General features: G+C 38.4%; 1 protein-coding gene across 2 annotated transcripts; it reads left to right on the top strand.

Moving 5' to 3' along the window:
• Positions 1-213: 213 nt before the first annotated feature.
• On the top strand, positions 214-7461 carry LOC124709120 (acyl carrier protein, mitochondrial). Of its 2 annotated transcripts, none has more exons than XM_047240779.1 (4): positions 214-420; positions 2227-2343; positions 6065-6152; positions 7087-7461. In XM_047240779.1, exons 1-4 carry the CDS (start codon positions 262-264, stop codon positions 7176-7178), a joined length of 456 nt encoding a protein of 151 aa, XP_047096735.1. In that variant the 5' UTR covers positions 214-261; the 3' UTR covers positions 7179-7461. The 2 variants fall into 2 exon arrangements, with proteins under 2 accessions (XP_047096735.1, XP_047096743.1); XM_047240787.1 differs by lacking the exon at positions 2227-2343 and adding an exon at positions 2376-2483 and having other exon boundaries at positions 219-420.
• The last annotated feature ends 7990 nt before the right edge of the window (positions 7462-15451 follow it).

Genomic DNA, 15451 nt, shown 5'->3' on the forward strand with positions numbered 1-15451 from the left:
CTTTGTTTACTCCAAGCTACAATTCAGCAAGGAAAGCTAATTAAGAACTTAATAAAGGATCATCATCTCTCCCCGTCGTTCAGCAGTGCTCTTATTGCTGTTAAATGCTACCCGTGAGTAAACTAATTTTTACTTTAAGATTGTGATAATTATCTGCAGACACCTCAAGAGTTCGTCTTCAGCCATCTTTGGTTGCGGCTACAAAATATAGAATTCAAGGAGCAGGGGGTCGAAGTGTGGCAAAGGTTCTATTGCGCGAAAATGGCTGCTATAGCACAAGGTTTGCGGTGTGTCTTGGCGAGAAATGTGTGTGCATTTAGGACTTTGCCGAGAATGACAGCAATTTGTGTGCAGCAAAAGTATTTACACCAAAACAACCTGTTAGACACAGTTCAAAGGCCAAAAATACTTTCCGGCCAGGTTAGTTCTTGTCGGCATTAATGTTCTGCTTTAACACCTCAAGACAAGAAAAGTTGCACGGAATGTGTAAACATAGATTGTGATTTTCTCAGTTGGCATATACAAGATGACTGGTTCGCACAGTAAAGTGTAAAACCTCTCCCTCAGGAAATGTGCCACCTTGTGCTGAGTGGTAAACGAAAACACGATATTTCCTCAAGTACACAGGAGTATTTGAAATCGGCCAGCTGATTTGTGTGTTGGTTACCTCATATCGTGAATAAGCATTTCAGGCAAGATAACTCCATGTTCTTTCAGAATAAAATTATTATACCTGTTCTCTATATGATGATGACGGGTACCAAACATTATTCAGTGCATTGCATTTCGGTTAATATAAATTTTAGGCACAATACCTATATTCACACCTTCTTGTAGATACGTGCTTACTGCCTCACTGCGATTTCGGTGTTAAAGTAGAAGTCATATTTTGTGGTGGGGAAGCATTAGGCCTTTGCTCAGGTAGCTTATTCATATAAAACCTGAAGTGTCAAGTAAGTAGGCAGGCGTTTTTGCAACCAGATGTCATAATAGTGACATGTGTGTTTCGTAAGTATCAGAATAATGTTCGGATGCAAACAATGAAGGTGGCCTGCTTCATTTGTAGAAATTTAGTTACTGTATTTCACACTGCAGACAGCATAAAGGAATATGAATGAATGAATTGTGTAGTAAGTTCTGCATACAGTGCTTCACATATTGTGAATTCATTGAGTTTGAAGAAGTATTGAAAATAATTAGCAATTAAGTAGTGATGTACACATACATTATTGGAAAATAGTTTCTAAGATATGAAACTTGCCATCTGATTTTATGATGGATGTAGTTATGCTTACACAAGTCATAGGTCACACGGAACAGACATGTTTCTTAAAGTTATGTAAATACAAGGTGTATTAGTTCTGGGTGGTTTGCAGTCTGGAGATTGTAAATTACATAGCAGCTGCAGATTTTTTTTAAAGAAAACATTTAAATTTCAGCAGTGTCAACCTTTCAGATGTGAATTCAATAACCCCAGTGACCTTGTAATAGTATACATTACTAGCCATACCTGTTTACTAACCAATAATAAATTCTTATAACTAACAATCTGTGAGAGGTAAAATACAACTACTGAAAGGTGCAAAAACACTCACAGTAGAGTTGAGGTCCTGAGTGGTTGGCAGACACATCAAGATTAATATTGTCACTAAGCTTCAGGGCAATGATATTCCTCAGACCTAACAAAAAACCCTGTGTACAAACTGTATTTTCCTACCACTGTTTGCAGGTAGTGTGGAGGGAGGGAGGTTATGATGTGTGAGAAAAAGACAGTGTCCAAAAGAAATGTGATACCTAAGTCATATGGACCAATGAATCATATGGTAGTCAATTTGTTATTTGAAGGATACATTTACTGTAAATGTTTCATTTTCAGTTCTTATGTTTCTTGGTATGGCTCACTATTTGTCTATAATGAAACGAAATGATCTGTCAGTGCTGATGGTGCAATTACAAAGACTGTTTAAATGGTTGACATAACTTCAGTGTTTTGGCATTGATGTTCTATGCTTTCTGAGATATGCAGCTAGATATCATTGTAGGATTTGCACAATATTTCGATCTGCATTGTTGAAATTTCATTAGTCTGATTCTAATATTTTACTGCATAACTGAGAAAGTATCAGGAAAAGGTTTGAGATTTCTATTTTAACTTGTAGTTAAGTATGAGTTAGCTATGGACCTTAAGCCATTTGTATCTGATGTTAAATCTTACCTCGATAACAGGGTTTCTGGCAGAAGGGACATGTCCGACACTTTGCCGAGGCTAAGCCAACAATGGACAAGATTCGTGAAAGAGTGCTTAAAGTTTGTGCAGCTTATGACAAGGTCACTGCAGATAAGGTACACTCATATTATTTCTTTCGTTATTTCAGATAACGCCAAAACGATTTTACAGTGCCAAGGAACCACTCACTCTTGAGCTTATAAAGGACAGAGTGCTTTTGGTATTAAGGCTATATGATAAAGTAGATCCAAATAAGGTATGATTGTACATGAAATATAGTAGTGTAAGAAATAATTTAATTTTAGTAGCAATATTTTCTTTGCAATAGAGTAGAAGTCAGTTACTGTTATGAATGAAAGGTCAACTACAAAACTAGACAAGGTCTGATTTATGTTAAAGTTCTAGTAGCATTTTCCACACAGAACTCTTCCCTTTTGTAGGAAACACTTGTAAGAACCAAGTTGTCATGCTTGGGTAGCATAATCTTTGAGAGATTGTATAAAATTTTAATTGTTAGGAAGTTACAAAGCAGGACACTTGCCTACGCAGTTAAAGATTCGTACTTAATCATTTTATATGTACAGTGTAATGTTCATTACATAACTAAATGACATATTCTTACAAAGTGCATAATATCATTCATGACCTAGTTATGTGTGGCATTTTTTATTGAGATTGATTTGCATGCTGAGTTGTCCAATTAATGTTCAGATATTCATTGAGGCATGTTTAGCATACATAATATACAATTTTACAAATGTTTCTCCTATCCACTGTCAGGCTCAAACATAATGGAGATTGGTAGTATTAGTATAAAGCTTTTAATGTTTACGGCTATAGAAAATAGGCTATTTATGCTTTGTTGGCCAAGTAGATAGTTATTTTGTTGCAAGATTTAACAGTGACATGAAATTCTGTGTATCTTATATCAGCTGTTGAAAACCACAATGTGAAAACCTATTTAAAGTTGTGCAGTCCCAATTTTGGAAGAAGAGATAGCAGAAGTGGTGTTTAACGTAGAATTCCATACCTTAGAATATTGTGCTTGGAACTGTGCATTGTTCAACACCATGGGAGTGACTTGGATGCTGTCGGTTTATTTCTTGTGGAATTGTTTTAGATATCCTGATTAATTTCAGGCTTCTTTTTAAGGGCTACTGGAAGTTATCATTAGACAGTGTAATTGATAATGTAATCCACCTGACAGTCTATCTTATGACAAACAATTTTATTCCAGATCAAATCTAGTTTTATTAGAAATCTGTTACTTGAATATTTCTGTCTTTAACATAAAGAAACCATTTGATTTACATAACTTGTGATGTGCAGGAGAGAAACTGTAAAAAAATCAAAAGTATCATCATCAACTGTGGCTCTCATTTTGAAAAACTGATCAAAATCAATTTCTTGATATCATCTATAAAACGGAATGTTAGTAGAAAATAGTTGTAAACATTCATACAGTAGCAACATGTTTGCACAAGAGTAAACATGATGGATGACACAGTGTTTAATGCGCTGGACTTCCATTTGGGAGGAGCAGTGCTCAAATCGTCTTGCTGTATGTAAATTTAGATTTTCCACAGTATATTCTGTGATGGTTCCTTAAACTCCCACATCCAGTCCGTGTTTATGCTTTCATCTCGAATGATCCTCTTATAGGGATATTAATCTCTAATCACCCTTCCCTCATCCCACTTCCTTACATGAAGCATTAGGAGACATTCCAAGAAAATAGAAGAAAGGAGGTATGCATTCATATAATCATATGGGAAAGACATTGTTCAAATAATTGCTTTCTTCAGTACATTCTACGAATGACAGTGACATGTAATTGGAAACAATGAGAGATTAACTACTTTGCTTCAAAGTCAAAGCAGCTCATGTACTCTCTTCATTGAAAGAATGTACTGCAGGGTGAAATTCATATTCAGGCTAATAGAATATGTGGCTTGACATTTTGCTATTATTGTATGAAGCTCACATTTGCTGTTACTTATATAAAACGTAACCTTCCTTGCTTTTTCATATGTAATATCTGAGAATTCTGGTAGTGATGCAATTCTTATTTAACATGTTGACTGCTGTGCACATAGTGGTAGATGATTCACCACCAGGCCACGGCCTCAGTCATGAGGCTTTGCTGTGGCCGCCAGGGGGCTCGTGGCAGTCAGCGTGTAGAGTGCAAATGTGTGTCTGTCAAACTAAAATCAGACAAATCTTAACTGTCATTTTAACACATCCAAGATACAGTTCAGTTTCACTTATATAGCCATTAAGCTACAGCACACAGGAAGATGAACAATGCGTTTAACATAATATACACAAGTACTGTCTAATTCATACAGAGAAGCTCACTCAGTATGAGCATTAAGTGAATGCCATTGTTTACCATCTGTGTACAAATGAATGCTGTTGACACATGGAGGGTCACAAGGGGAGGACACCCTAGCATAACAGGTTGCGTGCTAAGGGCATGCAGCCATTGCTGTTTCATGGCAGGTTACATGATATGGTCATGCAATTGTTCTCTCTTCATGGTGAGTCATATGATGAGAAAATACCATCAGCATATCGTGTACCATCTCGTGCCTAAAGATTTAAACACTAAGCTTATAGACAACAGTGTGGTTAGACAACATATACCTCCTGTGTGAAAAGAAAATAATTTCCTAATCTCGTTTCAGGTGTATTATTGTTCAGTGAAATACATCCATTGAATTGTCGAATAATTGTCATAAGTGTTCAGAATACCATTGCATTTACGATTTTTGTAGCAGTGAGAGGTAGTTCTGTGTGTGTGTGTGTCCTCCAAGTGCTCATTGAGTATCTAATGTGTCAATATGATTAAGTGCAACAGATTTGGTTTAGTTACAAAAGCACAGTTGTGTGTGCTACTTTTATTCCTCAAAAGGAGTAGGCCTATTGGTTTTAATGATGTGTTGGCTTATTATTGTGCAGCTCTACAGTTTCACTTTTATTCACAATTTGATGTTGCATTTAAAAACTATGTTAAGAAATAGATCTCTAACATTTATCTAACACAGCTGGCATTCTAAATGAACAATGTGCCCATGTCAGTTTCTCTGGAATTGCAAAAGCTGCAGATATTTCCAATACAAGCATATTCTGTGACCTTCTGAATTGCTTCTTTGTTGTCATTGATTCACTTTATGCTTAACTGAATTCTATGACTTTGCCACATATTCAGTTACTGGTTAGCCAGTGACTTGAGACCTTATATTAAATGTAATTGCTCCATTTATCAGAGGCACAGGTTTATTCTTAGTCTCAAAGATTCTTGTTGTTACTTCAAAGCACTGCACAGCTGAATAGTTTCAAAACATTATCAATTTTCTGGCAATTCAGATGTAATTGTGCATGCCTGCATGAGTTGTTTCAAGCACATTATCAGTTTGCAGTAATTAATGAAAAGTAATTGACTGAAAATGCTAGCTGGTCTCATCAGAGCTTAAGAGCTGTTTATAAATTGAGCACAAATTCCAGGAAAGTATTAATATTCTGCTTTGTTTGATTTGTATAATAATAGAGATCAGCAACACTCATGGCAAAAAACTTTTCTTGCCTTGTTGCAATTTGTTGTGCAGAATACCAAGGAAGTTTCATCAAGTTCTACAAAGCCTAGCAGAGAAATTGAGGACATTATTACATGTTTGCAGAGTTATTGAATCACATAATTGTTGTCACAATGAAAAATTATATTCATCTAAATTGTCTTTTAGCATCAATAAAACAGAAATTTGTCTTTGCATGTGACTTTTTGTACATTGTATTCCTAAAGGAAAAACTATAAAATCTTATTTTTATTTTCAACAGCTCACCTTGGATTCCCATTTTATGAATGATCTCGGTTTGGACTCTCTTGATCATGTAGAAGTCATAATGGCGATGGAGGATGAATTTGGTAAATTATTATTTATGTACTGTAATTAAAATTTTAGCACTGTAATTTTCTCTTGCCATGTACTTATTAAAAAAACAGTCGAATTAAAAAATGGTTAACTCTGCCAAAACGTTGTGCATCAATGTACATCAATGACTGACTGTCGGAAACACAGTTAACTTATTTTATATCTTTTCCTACTTTGGAATAAGAGAATTCAAATTTCCTTTCAACCATACAGTTTTAGGTTTTCTGTAGTTTCTCCGAACTACTTAAGGCAACTGTGTGTATGTATGGTTATGTATGGTTCCTTTGAGAAGGACATGACGAATTTCCGTCCCCATCCTTTAGCTGTCATAGGCTGTGTTCCGTCTCTGGCGACCTAGTTGTCAGCAGGAAATTAAACTTTAATCTTCACTTCCATGTAAAAGAATGAAATAACATAAGGAGATAAGAACACACAAAAAACACAAATACTGTGAGATGTGTAATACACAATACATAGTTTTCAACCATATTCCACTTAACCCTTTAAAAAATAGAAATTTTAATACATAACTGGATAGTTTAAGCCGTTAGTGTTTATCTTTAGGGCATTTTACAAAAATGTGTATGGTGTCACATCTTAAGTAAACATGATCTGTGTATACATAAGTTGTTACAGTATTCACCTTGTTGCACAAGGTTGTATCAATGACCAATGATAGTTGAAGCTGATGTGTTTAGAACAGATGAAAGTATCAGGTAATAAAACTGCAAAAGCAATATGCTGAACATGGTCTTTTCCTTTGATAGTATGTCAGTTTTCCAGAACTCTTAAGTTTGGGAGGTTCTAACTATTTTGTTTATTCTTTATATTTGTTGCATGTCATTTTTATCTGACATTGTACAATACTTACCTGTCATTTTGTAGTTCTCTTTATGAAATCTTACTGACATACTAACTTTTTTCCAGGATTTGAAATTCCAGATTCAGATGCGGAGAAACTAGTGAGGCCCGCTGATATCGTAAGATACATTGCTGACAAAGAAGATGTATATGAGTGAAAGTGTCCTTTGCTTACACCGTATATATGTATATTGTACCGTAGACTGCCCGCCAGTGATTGGATGGAATTTAGATTGAAATTTGAAGATGCTAGCCATCATTTTTAATTTTTGTAAGTTTTTGTTGCCAGAAGTCACTCAATAATTCAGTCACAAACACTGTACATAAATAAGTGTTTAGGACATTTGTGTCATGGAGGAACATTATATGTGAACTAAGTGTGATACTTTGTTTCAATCTGATCAGGTGTTACTGTTGAAGTAAACTGCCATTTTGGCTAAATTCATTTGATTTCATTTATTTTCAATTTTTCTCCTTTTGTTGAAAATGTAATAAATTATAGCTTTCAATTTTGGCTGTGTTGTGGAGTGGAATTGGTGCTAAAGCCAATTATTGATGAAGTTTCTCTTTTGGGCTGGAATATAGATCAGTAAATTGTTACCTCATCTCCCAAAAAAGGTGTAGTCTGAAGAACACATGCGAGTAAGATACATCAAAATATAAATTATTCCTGTCCAGTTATAATTAACTTTGGTTCCTGAAAACCATAATGTCTGTAAGTTGGCATTTCATTCTCTTGTGTTAATGTAGAATTGGAAAAGCTAACAAAACGTACGTGATGTACTTGGGGGTTCCTTTTACGTCCAGTTACATACAGTCAACAACTCATAACAAATGTAATCCATTCATTTCTGTTCTATGTTGTTTATGTGTAAACCATAATTATTGCTATGACCATTTTATCTTTGCTGTTTTGCCAGATTTGCTGTATTTTTGTCAATGAAATAAATACACATTCCATATTTTGTATGCATGCTAAGTAGGATGAAGAAAGCTGTAATTAACATATTCATGTGCTGTTAACAAAAAAGCACTGCTTTGAAAGGGTTTTAGTGTTTAGTATTCTCAGAAGGATCGAGGTTTGTGTATCATTGCTTTCCTGTCTATTTTTCACCACCCCCCTCCCACCTCTGTTATGTACCATGCACACAGCTTTTCACTCTTATTAACTCGTGAATGATGTTTAAGCTGTAATCTCTGTCTGCATATTACCCTGTTGTCCACCTTCAAGTCTCATCCAATGCAGTCCCCACCAGTCTGTCTTGCCTTCTTATCCCATACGATAAGTCTCCCCTGACCTGCGGTTATTGGTGACTACCAAAATCTACCACTTTCCCAAACATGTCCGGTCCTTTTCCTTCACCCCTCTTCCTTCCCCATAACACTTCTGCCTGAAGAAGTAGCCACTGACTCCAAAATCTTGCCAATTACGACAGTCTTTTATGGGTGTGTACTTGCATACTTTTGTTGTATTTGAACTGATTTGTTACAAAAGTTCTCATACATGTGGCACAACTTGACTAGAAGAAGGGATCGGTTGGCAGGACATGTTCTGAGGCATCAAGGGATCACCAATTTAGTACTGGAGGGCAGTGTGGAGGGTAAAAATCGTAGAGGGAGACAAAGAGATGAATACACTAAGCAGATTCAGAAGGATGTAGGCTGCAGTAGGTACTGGGAGATGAAGCTTGCACATGATAGAGTAGCATGGAGAGCTGCATCAAACCAGTCTCAGGACTGAAGACCACAACAACAACCACCCCCCCCTCCCCCCTTAAAGGCAAAAAATATTGTTCTTAAAAAATGATTACTTGATTCTGAACCAAAGTCAGTATTTTACTTGGTTATGAGAAACTAATGATGTACCAAGTGGGTTGCAAATGAGAAATTCAGTTGCTGAACACCTTTTAGAATACCAGAGAAAATCATTACCAATTTTTAATTGTGTTTAGAACAAAATGACATGAAACAAGAAGGAATATTAATCCAAAACGAAATGTCTAAAACAAAATAAGTCGTTTTAAAGTGATTGTAATTGTTGTTGCCAGAATAAATTAGCGTGAAAAGACCCATTGTGGATATAGCATAAACAGACTTCACTAGAATGGGGACTAGTGAATGTTTGGGGGAGGGGGGGGGGGGCGGCGGTGGCGGACAGTCACCCAGTTTGGCTGAGAATTATGAGTGGGTAGAGGGCAGTTTAATGGATCCATAAGAAAGGCTACATAAGTGCTTGTATCTGGATAGAAGTAATGGTACAATGAATACTTTTGTATAATGGGTGATCAAAAAATTTCTGAAACTTCCTGGCAGATTAAAACCGTGTGCCGGACCGAGACTCGAACTCGGGACCTTTGCCTTTCGCAGGCAAGTGCTCTACCAACAGAGCTACCCAAGCACGACTCACGCTCCGTCCTCACAGCTTTACTTCTACCAGTACCTCGTCTCCTACCTTCCAAACTTTACCCACAGAAGCAGGAGAGCTTCTGCGGGTATGTTGTCGGAACATGTGTAATTTTCTGACATTTGACCTTCATCCCTTCAAAATTCTTATAGTTTTTAGAGCCATGTTGAATTACATCAGTGATACAGCATCTCTTTGTTTCAGCCCTGTGATTATGTCAATGCTCTTCTCGATTTGGTTTCTGAGCTTCACTTTGCATTTTGAATCAGTGAGACAAACTCTAACTAGACTATAAAGTTTCTTGGGTATCCAAATTTGATTAGGAAATCTGGCAGAATCTTCAGGTGAATGAAGTTTTATCTATGAAGAGCACGTAAAGGTCTTTGCCGTAGTTCACATTTTTTTGGTGGGAAGTCATAGTACATAGATGTTGCCCACAACCAAACAGCTTTTTTACAGTTGGACAGGATCTTACAGCACATGTTCAGGAAGGCAATTCCTCTGTAGTGTGTGGAGTCCAGTGACACCTCCCCCCCCTACCCGTCCCATCCCACAAAAATAATTAAAGTACAAAGTAGTGAGTGTTAATACAATCACAGCTAAGTCTCAGCTTCTTATTTATTTATTTATTGTTCCGTGGGACCAAATTAAGGAGAAGTCTCCATGGTCATGGAACGAGTCAATACATGAAATTATAACACGATATTAGAAACAGATAAAATGAAATATAAAAAACATATTAAGGCAACAAGTTGTAAGTTTAAATAAAGAAAATCAACAATGTAACACTGGACTTTGCTTAATTTTTTAGCTCTTCCAGAAGCTCCTCGACAGAATAGGAGTGAGCCATGAGGAAACTCTTCAGTTTAGATTTAAAAGAGTTTGGGCTACTGCTAAGATTTTTGAGTTCTTGTGGTAGCTTATTGAAAATGGATGCAGCAGAATACTGCACTCCTTTCTGCACAAGAATCAAGGAAGTGCATTCCACATGCAGATTTGATTTCTACCTAGTATTAACTGAGTGAAAGCTGCTAACTCTACATCTACATTTATACTCTGCAAACCACCCAAAGGTGTGTGGCGGAGGGCACTTTACGTGCCACTGTCATTACCTCCCTTTTCTGTTCCAGTCGCGTATGGTTCGCAGGAAGAACGACTGTCTGCAAGCCTCCGTGCGCGCTCGAGTCTCTCTAATTTTACATTCATGATCTCCTTGGGAGGTATAAGTAGGGGAAGCAATATATTCGATACCTCATCCAGAAATGCACCCTCTCGAAACCTGGTGAGCAAGCTACACCGCGATGCACAGCGCCTCTCTTGCAGAGTCTGCCACTTGAGTTTGCTAAACATCTCCGTAACGCTATCACGGTTACCAAATAACCCTGTGACGAAACGCGCCGCTCTTCTTTGGATCTTCTCTATCTCCTCCGTCAACCCGATCTGGTACGGATCCCACACTGATGAGCAATACTCAAGTATAGGTCGAACGAATGTTTTGTAAGCCACCTCCTTTGTTGATGGACTACATTTTCTCAGGACTCTCCCAATGAATCTCAACCTGGTACCCGCCTTACCAACAATTAATTTTATATGATCATTCCACTTCAAATCGTTCCGCACGCATACTCCCAGATATTTTACAGAAGTAACTGCTACCAGTGTTTGTTCCGCTATCATATAATCATACAATAAAGGATCCTTCTTTCTATGTATTCGCAATACATTACATTTGTCTATGTTAAGGGTCAGTTGCTACTCCCTGCACCAAGTGCCTATCCGCTGCAGATCTTCCTGCGTTTCGCTACAATTTTCTATTGATGCAACTTCTCTGTATACTACAGCATCATCCGCGAAAAGCCGCGTGGAACTTCCGACACTATCTACCAGGTCATTTATATATATTGTGAAAAGCAATGGTCCCATAACACTCCCCTGTGGCACGCCAGCGGTTACTTTAACATCTGTAGACGTCTCTCCATTGATAACAACATGCTGTGTTCTGTTTGCTAAAAACTCTTCAATCCAGCCACACAGCTGGTCTGATATTCCGTAGGCTCTTACTTTGTTTATTAGGCGACTGTGCGGAACTGTATCGAACGCCTTCTGGAAGTCAAGGAAAATAGCATCTACCTGGGAGCCTGTATCTAATATTTTCTGGGTCTCAAATAAAGCGAGTTGGGTCTCACACGATCGCTGTTTCCGGAATTGGGTTTCCAAAAACGACATGATACTCGAGCAAAAAACATGTTCTAAAATTCTACAACAGATCGACGTCAGAGATATAGGTCTATAGTTTTGCGCATCTGCTCGACGACCCTTCTTGAAGACTGGGACTACCTGTGCTCTTTTCCAATCATTTGGAACCTTCCGTTCCTCTAGAGACTTGCGGTACATGGCAAGTTCTTTCGCGTACTCTGTGTAGAATCGAATTGGTATCCCGTCAGGTCCAGTGGACTTTCCTCTGTTGAGTGATTCCAGTTGCTTTTCTATTCCTTGGACACTTATTTCAATGTCAGCCAGTTTTTTGTTTGTGCGAGGATTTAGAGAAGGAACTGCAGAGCGGTCTTCCTCTGTAAAACAGCTTTGGAAAAAGATGTTTAGTATTTCAGCTTTACGCGTGCCATCCTCTGTTCCAATGCCATCATCATCCCGGAGTGTCTGGATATGCTGTTTCGAGCCACTTACTGATTTAACGTAAGACCAGAACTTTCTAGGATTTTCTGTCAAGTCGGTACATAGAATTTTACTTTCGAATTCACTGAACGCTTCACGCATAGCCCTCCTTACACTAGCTTTGACATCGTTTAGCTTCTGTTTGTCTGAGAGGTTTTGGCTGCGTTTAAACTTGGAGTGAAGCTCTCTTTGCTTTCGCATTAGTTTCCTAACTTTGTTGTTGAACCACGGTGGGTTTTTCCCGTACCTCACAGTTTTACTCTGCACATACCTGTCTAAAACGCATTTTACGATTACCTTGAACGTTTTCCATAAACACTCAACATTGTCAGTGTCGGAACAGAAATTTTCGTTTTGATTTGTTAGGTAGTCTGAAATCTGCCTTCTATTACTCTTGCTAAACAGATAAACCTTCCTCCCTTTTTTTATATTCCTATTACCTTCCATATTCAGGGATGCTGCAACGGCCTTATGATCACTGATTCCCTGTTCTGCACTTACAGAGTCGTAAAGTTCGGGTCTGTTTGTTATCAGTAGGTCCAAAATGTTATCTCCACGAGTCGGTTCTCTGTTTAATTGCTCGAGGTAATTTTCGGATAGTGCACTCAGTATAATGGCACTCGATGCTCTGTCCCTACCACCCGTCCTAAACATCTGAGTGTCCCAGTCTATATCTGGTAAATTGAAATCTCCACCTAAGACTATAACATGCTGAGAAAATTTATGTGAAATGTATTCCAAATTTTCTCTCGGTTGTTCTGCCACTAATGCTGCTGAGTCGGGAGGTCGGTAAAAGGAGCCAATTATTAACCTAGCTCGGTTGTTGAGTGTAACCTCCACCCATAATAATTCACAGGAACTATCCACTTCTACTTCACTACAGGATAAACTACTACTAACAGCGACAAACGCGCCACCACCGGTTGCATGCAATCTATCCTTTCTAAACACCGTCTGTGCCTTTGTAAAAATTTTGGCAGAATTTATCTCTGGCTTCAGCCACTTCCTGTACCTATAACGATTTCAGGTTTGGTGCTTTCTATCAGCACTTGAAGTTCCGGTACTTTACCAATGCAGCTTCGACAGTTTACAATTACAATACCGATTGCTGCTTGGTCCCCGCATGTCCTGACTTTGCCCCGCACCCTTTGAGGCTGTTGCCCTTTTTGTACTTGCCCGAGGCCATCTAACCTAAAAAACCACCCAGTCCACGCCACACAACCCCTGCTACCCGTATAGTGGACTCCTGACCTATCCAGCGGAACCCAAAATCCCACCACCCTATGGCGCAAGTTGAGGAATCTGCAGCCCACATGGTCACAGAACCGTCTCAGCCTCTGATTCAGACCCTCCACTCGGCTCTGTACCAAAGGTCCGCAGTCAGTCCTGTCGACGATGCTGCAGATGGTGAGCTCTGCTTTCATCCCGCTAGCCAGACTGGTAGTCTTCACCAAATCAGATAGCCGCCGGAAGCCAGAGAGGATTTCCTCCGATCCATAGTGACACACATCATTGGTGTCAACATGAGCGACCACCTGCAGATGGGTGCACCCTGTACCCTTCATGGCATCCGGAAGGACCCTTTCCACATCTGGAATGACTCCCCCCGGTATGCACACGGAGTGCACATTGGTTTTCTCCCCCTCTCTTGCTGCCATATCCCTAAGGGGCCTCTTGGGAATGGGCTAATATTGCTAACAACAAATGACATTAAAGAAAATATATACTGTGAGGGCAATGTCAGAATTCCCAGACTATTGAATAAGGGTCGACAAGAGGTTCTCGAACTTACACAACATATAGCTCGAACAGCCCGTTTTTGGGCCAAAAATACCCTTTTTGAATCAGAAGAATTACCCCAAAAAATAAACCATTTGACATAAGCGAATGAAAATATGCGAAGTAGACTACTTTTCATGTTGAACTGTCACTTATTTCAGATACTGTTCTAATGGTAAATAAAGCAGCATTTAGTTTCTGAACAAGATCCTGGACGTGGGCTTTCCACAACAGCTTACTATCTATCCGAACGCCTAGGAACTTGAACTGTTCCGTCTCGCTTATAATATGCCCATTCTGTCTGATCAAAATATCGGTTCTTGTTGAATTGTGAGTTAGAAACTGTAAAGACTGAATCTTACTGTGATTTAGCAGCAAATTATTTTCCACAAGCCATGAACTTATTTCATGAACTACATTATTTGATACTGTTTCAATATTACACACAAGATCCTTCACTACCAAGCTGGTGTCATCAGCAAACAGAAATATTTTTGAATCACCTGTAATACTAGAAGGCATATCATTTATATAAATAAGAAACAACAGTGGCCCCAGCACCGATCCTTGGGGAACGCCCCACTTAACAGTGCCCCATTGGGACTGAGCATCACTACCACTCCCAATATTGCGGAGAATTACCTTCTGCTTTCTGTTCTTAAAGTAAGAGGCGAACCAATTGTAAGCTACTCCCCTTACTCCATAATGGTCCAACTTCTGCAGTAATATTTTGTGGTCAACACAGTCAAAAGCCTTCGTTAAATCAAAGAAAACACCTAGCGTTCGCAACCTTTTATTTAATCTGACCAAAACCTCACAGAGAAAAGAGAATATAGCATTTTCAGTTGTTAAATCATTTCTAAAACCAAACTGAACATTTGACAGCAAATTATGTGAATTTAAATGCTCCAGTAACCTTGTATATGCAACCTTCTCAATAACTTGAGCAAACACTGATGGCATAGAAATAGGTCTGAAATTGTCAACATTATCCCTGTCTCCCTTTTTATAAAGTGGCTTCACTACCGAGTACTTCAATCGGTCAGGAAACTGGCCACTCCTAAAGGAAAAGTTACAGATATGGCTAAGTACTGGACTAACGTACATAGAACAATACTTCAGTATTCTGCTAGATACCCCGTCATATCCATGAGAGTTCTTGGTCTTTAGTGATTTGATTATTAACTCAATCTGCCTCTTGTCAATATCATGGAGGAGCGTTTCAGGTAACAGTCTTGGAACACTTTTTTCTAAGAGCACTATATGATTCCCTGTTGGGACTAGGTTTCTATTTAGTTCACCTGATATATTCAGAAAGTGATTATTAAATACTGTACATATATGTGATTTATCAGTAACATGGACATTCCCACTACACACTGATTCTATATCCTCGACCTGTCTCTGCAGACCAGCCACTTCCTTTACGACTGACCATATGGTTTTAATTTTATCCTGAGACTTAGCTATTCTACCTACATACCACATACTTTTTGCCTCCTAATAACATTTTTAAGCACCTTACAATACTGTTTGTAATGGGCTGCTGCATTTAGATTTTGCCTGTTTCTAACG

Source organism: Schistocerca piceifrons, chromosome 1 (genome assembly GCF_021461385.2).
Source record: "Schistocerca piceifrons isolate TAMUIC-IGC-003096 chromosome 1, iqSchPice1.1, whole genome shotgun sequence".
In the NCBI taxonomy this organism is placed as follows: Eukaryota; Metazoa; Arthropoda; class Insecta; order Orthoptera; family Acrididae; genus Schistocerca; species Schistocerca piceifrons.

Bases quoted from the DNA above. Each gene is read 5' to 3' on its own strand.
- LOC124709120 (XM_047240779.1), top strand. From the start codon at position 262: ATGGCTGCTATAGCACAAGGTTTGCGGTGTGTCTTGGCGAGAAATGTG. The intron at 421-2,226 runs GTTAGTTCTTGT...CCTCGATAACAG, and splicing joins CAAAAATACTTTCCGGCCAG to GGTTTCTGGCAGAAGGGACA. The intron at 6,153-7,086 runs GTAAATTATTAT...ACTTTTTTCCAG, and splicing joins GGCGATGGAGGATGAATTTG to GATTTGAAATTCCAGATTCA.